General features: G+C 47.3%; 1 protein-coding gene across 2 annotated transcripts; it reads right to left on the reverse strand.

Annotated features, from left to right (window-relative positions):
- Nucleotides 1–1225: 1225 nt before the first annotated feature.
- On the reverse strand, nucleotides 1226–4449 carry LOC103712996 (ABC transporter G family member 14-like). Of its 2 annotated transcripts, none has more exons than XM_008799736.4 (5): nucleotides 4173–4449; nucleotides 3244–4051; nucleotides 2839–3018; nucleotides 2485–2663; nucleotides 1226–2339 (listed from the first exon to the last, which is right to left on the reverse strand). In XM_008799736.4, the coding sequence occupies exons 1-5, from the start codon at nucleotides 4299–4301 to the stop codon at nucleotides 1686–1688; spliced, it is 1950 nt and encodes a 649-aa protein (XP_008797958.2). In that variant the 5' UTR covers nucleotides 4302–4449; the 3' UTR covers nucleotides 1226–1685. The 2 variants fall into 2 exon arrangements, with proteins under 2 accessions (XP_008797958.2, XP_038982844.1); XM_039126916.1 differs by having other exon boundaries at nucleotides 3244–4087.
- Nucleotides 4450–7472: the final 3023 nt, after the last annotated feature.

Genomic DNA, 7472 nt, shown 5'->3' on the forward strand with positions numbered 1-7472 from the left:
CGTCCATGGTTGACTCTGTGAGGCTAGCCGGATGCAGAGTCTACGATCTGATCATCCTAAAGGAGAGAAGTTGGAATGAGGATTTTATTCGAGGAGCCTTTGGAGAGCAGTTGGCCAAAAGAGACTTGGCACTACCTATTCCTACTCAAGAGACCGCAGACATGTTGGTCTGAAGTACGATGAAGAGGTCGAAGGTATGCGCTCGAGACCTTTATGTTGTGATCAGTGAGGGGATGTCTCGATAGATCAATAGAGGCTAGATTTGGAGGATGCGCATCCACCCACATGTCCTTGTTCATCTGCAAGGTGGCATGGGGTTGTCTGCCAACCAAGAGTGTGCTAGCCAAAAGGGGTGTGAGGACTGCTACAACATGCCGAGGTGCTCTGACACGAAGGAGTCCATAAGTCATATTCTACGTGGCTGCCCACAGGCAGTACAGATTTGGAGGAGGGCTCTGATTTTCTCAAGCTTGCTGTGGTCTGTGGCATCGACAGAGGACTACCTAGGCCATCTGAAGGATTCTTTGCAGAGACCCAGCACTGCAAAGTGAGGTATCACTTCTACCTATTTGGCCTATCATATTTGGTTAGACAGCAATGCCCGCATCTTTGAAAACAGAAGAATGCATCCGAGAAGTGTGGTGGACAAAGCAATTCTTCATGCTGCTGAGATCACCAAGGCTACTACGGCGACTTCGTTTGGGATGGCTAAGAACATCTGAGACTTCTACTCCGCTTTTACAACGTTCATATTTGCTCTTGTCTCTTGAGAGCCTCCACCCCTTGGCTATCTCAAGGTGAACTTCGACGATAGTGTGTCTGACGATGGAGGCAAAGGAGGTGTAGGTTTTATGATCAGAGGTCATGACTATAGATTTATTGCAACTAGGAAACAACGCACCTTCAACATGACTATCATCGAGGCAGAGCTGAGAGCTACATGGAAGGGCATCACTTATGGGAGGCATATTCTAGGTGCGGATAGCGTCTACCTTGAAGAAAAATCTACCACGATGATCGAGTACATTTGAGACTAGCATAGGAATGGAGACGGACAACTACTATTTTGTGGCATACGCAGACTGGTGAGAGATTGTGGCTACTTTCGGGCATCTCATGTTTATCGGAAGATGAGCAGTGCTGCTGATTGTATCGCCTCATTTGCTGCTCAGCATTTGCGAGGAATCTTTTGGGAGAGCCATGTATCCGTTCCTTCTTCTCTTCGCCAATTTTTTTTTTATAACTTTATTGGTTGTACTCATACAAGATCAGTGTGAACAACCCTTGTATCGAAAAAAAAAGAAAAAAAAAAAAAAAAGGTTACAGAGCTCAGATTGGGTTGCCACACATTGTTATTTAGACTATACAATAGCGTGCATAAAACCAGGCAAGATACCATATTGTGTATATAAGAAAACAGGGGATCTTTTGAACAACCGGTTCTAATCGGAGATTCCGGTATTCTAAATTTAACTCATGCCTGATGTTGACTCGGGCAAGGACTTGCATGCAGTTTCCAAGTCCGATAGGGAGACATCAAAGCATGCATGCCATCATTCCAGATTAGCTGCAATCGAGGAGTGGAGTTATTCCTCGATCACTTTGGGAGAAGGAAAATCCTCTGTTCTGCATCACGGAGAGTGGTGACGGTATGATGATGACCTTGGTAGCTTCGCCTTCTTCTCTCAACACCTGGGCTGCAAACGATGCAAGGCCAAGTAGGCGATAAGGCGGTAGCCGATGAGCATGAGGACCATGATGCACACGTCGATCCACATGTGGTGCAGACCCACGGACTTGATCGCCGGGAAGTCCGCCGCCCTGCACAAGACGCCAGGGGAGCACTGGTAGACGTCGTCGTCGCGGAATTGGACCCCGAGGAGGAGCTTATAGCAGTAGAAGCTGAAGCTGAGGTACTTGAGCCAGACGATGAAGCGGGGGATGTGCTGCACGTAGTATCCCCCGGCGATGAGGAAGACGAGGGTGGTGACGGAGGCGAGGGTGGTGGCCTGCTTGACGTCCATGAGGATGGCGCCGAAGGCCAGGCCGAGGCTCTGGGAGACGAGAACACTGAGGAGGACGACGAGGAGGGAGAGTAGGAAGCTGGAGGCGCTGGGCTGGAGGCCGCCCATCCAGTAGATGATGACGACGAAGGCGGTGGGGAGGGCCAGCTCCATGGGGAGGTCGCCAGCCGTTCGGGCAAGGAAGTAGGAGGAGAGGCGGTACATGCCGGAGGATCGCTCCTTGATGAGCATGGAGCGCTCTTGAGGGAACGTGAAGACCGCGTTGTACAGAGGGAAGAAGCCCCAGAAGACGGAGAAGAAGAACAGTAGCGCGACCTGCGTGCCATCAAGACAAAAGAACAGAGCAGGTGGCCTTAATTCTTCGTTCTAGTGGCATAATTAAGTTCCATAGCCGACGCCAAGCACGATTGGAAGTAACTTAACCTCGTTATTTTATAAGATTAGGAGTTGTGATGCTTACCCGATCCTGGATATGGGAGGGCGAGGTGTGCCACCAGAGCAGGCCCCCGAGGGTGGCGACGCTAATGACCTGGAAAATCCGGAGCTTGTTGAAGGCCTCGTATCGCCTTTCCTTTATCCCCCTCCTCAGCAGCACCAGGAACTGCTCCAACCAGCTTGTGCACCACTCCTCCCTCCTTCCTGTACAGAGTACATATCCAAACCAATATATACAAGCGATCATGCATCCATATGGCACGCTAGAGCTCTACATTATTCTATATATTTATAACACATTCAGATGTTCTGTGGTACTAACGCAGGCTACAGTATATAGTTGAAGGAATGAGAATGGTATGACGGGTGTTCGACGCACCTTTGGCATGAGAATGGCTGCTAGAATCCATGCGGCAGAGGTCGGCCTTCAGCCGGGTGGCGATATACCTGGCGTAGGCGGACCGGAGCTCCTCCCTCGCCAATGACTTCCTCTCCCGCTCTGCGCTTCCATTATCGGGCTCCGTCGCCGAGTTTTCCTTGCAGGAATCCGGCGCAATCCCTGACCAGAAATCATGGATCCATGACTATAATTAATTAGCTCCTTTAAAAGGAAATTGCGTCCTAGTTCTCTATCATGAACAGGAACTGCTGCTAACGCAATTCCCGTACTACCAAGTGTTTCCTCGGGATAATGCGACTGTAAGTAGAAGAGGGGGGAGTCAGGATTTAGGGGCCACAGAGGACCCACCGCGCATGTACGGTATGCAGAGGGGGAGGTACTTACCGTTGGCCAGGTCGAGCATGACTTCGGCCGGGTTGACGGAGAGCGGCGATAAGAAGCCGATAGAGGAGAAGTAGTGGAGGGCGTCGGAGGCGCGGCCATAGTATATGGGACTGCCCTCCGACAGCAGCATCACTTTGTCGAACATGCGGTAGAGCCGGGCCGACGGCTGGTGGATGGTGGTGACGACGGTGCGCCTGCCCTCGGCTGCCAGCCTTCGCAGCACGCTCACGATCCGCGCGGCCGTCGTGGAGTCGAGGCCCGATGTGGGCTCGTCCAGGAGGAGTAGGCTCGGGTTCACGAGCAGCTCCAGGGCGATGCTCACCCGCTTGCGCTCGCCCCCGGAGACTCCCCGCACCAGGTGGCCGCCGATCATGGTGTGGGCCACCCGGGCCAGCCCCAGGTCTCCCATCACCTTCTCCGCATGGCGCACCTTCTCGGCCCGGCTCAGGGACCGCGGCAGCCGCAGCAGCGCCGTGAAGGCGAGCGTCTCGCGGACGGTGAGGTGCGGATAGAGCACGTCGTCCTGGGCCACGAACCCGGTCCGCCGCTTCATGCCACGGGAGAAGGGCTGCCCATTGTAGGTGATCGTGCCCGAGAGCTTGCCGGCGACCAACCTGCCGCCGAGGGCCGTGAGGAGGGTGGTCTTGCCGCTGCCGGAGGGGCCCAGCATGGCGAGCATCTCTCCCGGGCCGACCATTCCGGTGATGCCGTTCAGTATGACCTTCTCGGCGCCACCAGCGCCGCTGCCACAGCAGCCGGACCACCACATTGGCCGACCAATCTTCAGTTTGTACACCACCTCCTCGAACTGTCGTTCGATCCGTGCTTCAGTTAGATAGATATACTGTATATAGGTATGAAGCAGGACTGAAGACGGAGTTGGATACGGAGAAGAAGGGCGAGTGAGGTGAGGTAAAACGTAAGCTTACCTTGAGGGTCACCGGGTCCAGCGGAGTGGTGGCCCGCGGGAGCGGACGTGGATTCGGATGGGAGGTTGCGTCTGCCGGCGCCGGCTCGTCCGGGGCGGCTCCACCGTTCTCGGGCTCATGGGGCCGCATGGCTTCCCTTGTCGGAGGACTTGGTGGTGGTATCTCGGCTGGTGGTTTAACTGGGGAGGTTGGATCAGACGAGGAGGAATTTATACATAAAAAGAGGAGAGAGGGAGTGTGTGTGTGAGTGTGTGAGAGAGAGAGAGAGTATGGGAGCCTTTTGGAGATGAGCAAGAATGTCATTTTCTCAAGTGGAAGGGAAGTAGTTGCGTTTCAAAAGAAATGGAACAGAGACAGAGAGACAGAGAGAGAAAGAGAGAGGGGAGTTGGTGGTGGCCCAGTGGTTGCTTTGCCACGCTCCTCTTCTGCAACCGGCACATGCATGCTTAATTGAGACTTTGGTGTCATTGGATCATGTTAAGCTCATTGCTCGTATGACTTGGCTGGAGATTTGGAATTGGCATTCTCTGCGTTATTTTTCTCTATTACCTCCTATGCTGGTTAGGACTCACTTGGTTCGCAGAAAAAAAAGAAAAAAAAAGTTAATAAAAAAAGCAAGAAATACCTTATTATACTGGAGTTTTCAAAATAAAGAGATAGGAAAGTAGGTTTTTCATAAAAGTAAGATATTTACGTTTCATAAAAAAAATCTTTGTAGGATATGGAAGAATCTAATTTCCACTGATTGAAAATTAGGATAGTTATTTTTCCAAAAAAGCTCTTAAGCTTTTAGATAGGATGAGATAAGATCTTTTTTTTTAAGGGCATAATAGATATTTTGCATAAGTTTTTCAGAAAAGTAGATATTCAACCAAATATAAGTTATTTTTGAATTTACCAATTTTTCATAGTCAACCAAATATGTCAAAATTACTTTCTTAGGCATCATATATCATCATATTTTCACGAACCAAATGAATTATTAATTTTTGTCATCCAATACAGCATCAGCTAGCACTCTGTTGATGCGGTTGGCTTGTATGGGATGTAGCTCCTAGCTTAAGATGGGTGGCAAATGAACTGTATGTACTTATATCAAGCTTAAACATCCTCCACTTATATATGGAGGCACCTACGAGCGAAGTACTTGCCCATTCATCTCGCAATTGGATTAATTAGGAACTAATCATATTTATCTATTAAGGATCGCTCATGGGAGAGTTGTAAGCTGCTTCATAATTTTTCACCACTAAAGTATTATTCTAGAAGTTTGTGTATGACCCACATGCTTACTTTCTCGAACGAAATAAAGCCCCTTCTACTACCTACTTGCGAAAGGCATGCTAGGTCTCCAATATATATATATATATATAAGAAATATCTAGGGGTTTTTTATATATGGTGTGCAGGCCGCACCGCAAAGACTATGCAGCTCTCGATGGTCACCATTAAAAAATAAACGACCATCATACAATATATGCTATGTATGATATGGTACGTATTCGTGGATCATCTTGTTTGATGATTGTCCATCTTTTGATAATGGCCATCGAAAGCTGCATGAATAAAGACAGTAAGTAACCCACATGATCATGAGATTAACGTATGAGCACATGTTAGCCTCCCATGGGAGAATAATAAACAATAGTAGTCTTGAGGCCTCTGAAAATTTGGTACAATTATGTCATCCTCTTTCTGTGCTTGGACAAGAGACGCAAAAGCAATGGCACGAGAACAGAAGGAAAGCAAATAAGAAAGAAGAGAGATGCTATTCCATCTTCGCCAGTCAACTGATTCCCAAGTGGTCGATATCTGGAATGGTCGAATTCAATATTCATCTCCCCTGCATCATCCTCCACAACACCCTCGTCTTTTTAAGAAACAAATCTCTTCGCATCGATTCTTTTGCGCTTTTTTAAGCTCCGAGTGCTGTGATGTGGTTTAGCTACTCATTATAAAAATATAAAGCCGTTGGATGCTACAAGCCCCAATACCAGTTTAAAGAGCATACCAACTGATGGATTTTGGATTTGGTTCTCGGTGTCAAACCCTAAAAAGCACTGCGCACCGGTGCACATGGGACCGGGCTAGTTTGCCTGGTTAGTGATGCCTCCAAAGTTTTCAGAGGAGTACTATGTGCACCACGTGGCGGTGCATCACACACCAATCACAGCCACTTGTTTCTGTGGACTTTATTCATCAAGTGCTCGTCTCGATACACCGCTGCAACAACAAGTAGCTGTGATTGGCTTGTATACTGTATATAAGATATAATTTATTCTACTAGAGGATCCAGTTCGATCACCATTTATCCACGAATTACGCACAATGACGAGTTCTTGTCCAATCACCCTCACTGTGCGAGGTGAATTGGACCCCTCCAATGTCTGACAAGAACTAGAGTGGATTTGGTTTCGCATCATATTCGACATACACGTGCTTGCACCTCAAAATGTTATCCATCTTTGTAGGTACTTGCAAGGGAACAAATGAGAGTGGCATTGGAGATGAAAAGCTTAGGGATAAAAAGCAGAATTCCTTGCCACCCAATTAGGTATAGCTTAGCTTTTGGAAGGAAGAGGCAAGTTTATGGCCATAAATAAACCCTTGCATCCTTTGTTCTATTATTTTGTTGGATAAACCATTGTTCCTTTTCCTCCCATGTTCATTTGTCTCAGCTGAGATGCCAACACTTGGCAGGCACTGTGGATACTTTAATGGCCACCATTTGAGCCTTATGACATCGTCGGGTCCCTCCCCCCGTTACCCTGCTTCACAATTCGTTCCACATAACCTCTCCTCAAGTAATAATACCTCCTCTAAAACAAAGAAGGATGAGAGAGATTACTCCAACTGGTTTGAGAGAGTTAATTACTAGCAAATGTAACCATTCTTAATTCTTAGAATGTAAAAAGATTATACGTGGTCGTGCATGTATATATTCTTAAGTTATTCAAGTAGATCTTCGTTCAGATATTGTCAAATTTAGATTGGCTGATAGAAGTTACACATTAATAACCAGAGCCGATTCTTTAAAATGTTTACACATCAATTTTAATCTATATATCAAGCGATCAAAAATGATAGGATACATGAATTAAAAATTAATTTTATAAATTATGATGTATATATATTAAAATATGAATAGTTTTGATGATTAAATCACGATAAAACATAGCATTTTGTTATTAACATCGTTCATTTTCATATAAATCGGGTAAGATGCTTAGACTACGTTATCTTGGGAAGGTAGAATGCTAATGGAATCCCACTAATTGTGAAGCTGACGATGACCTCCAG

This window comes from Phoenix dactylifera, chromosome 5, assembly GCF_009389715.1.
Source record: "Phoenix dactylifera cultivar Barhee BC4 chromosome 5, palm_55x_up_171113_PBpolish2nd_filt_p, whole genome shotgun sequence".
Classification (NCBI taxonomy): Eukaryota; Viridiplantae; Streptophyta; class Magnoliopsida; order Arecales; family Arecaceae; genus Phoenix; species Phoenix dactylifera.

What these genes read in the sequence shown, in the direction of transcription:
- LOC103712996 (XM_039126916.1), bottom strand. Translation starts at nt 4,301, where the DNA reads ATGCGGCCCCATGAGCCCGAGAACGGTGGAGCCGCCCCGGACGAGCCG. An exon ending in TGGACCCGGTGACCCTCAAG is followed by an intron (nt 4,088 to 4,172) that starts GTAAGCTTACGT and finishes ACCTATATACAG; the next exon opens with TATATCTATCTAACTGAAGC. An exon ending in CATGCTCGACCTGGCCAACG is followed by an intron (nt 3,019 to 3,243) that starts GTAAGTACCTCC and finishes ATTTCTGGTCAG; the next exon opens with GGATTGCGCCGGATTCCTGC.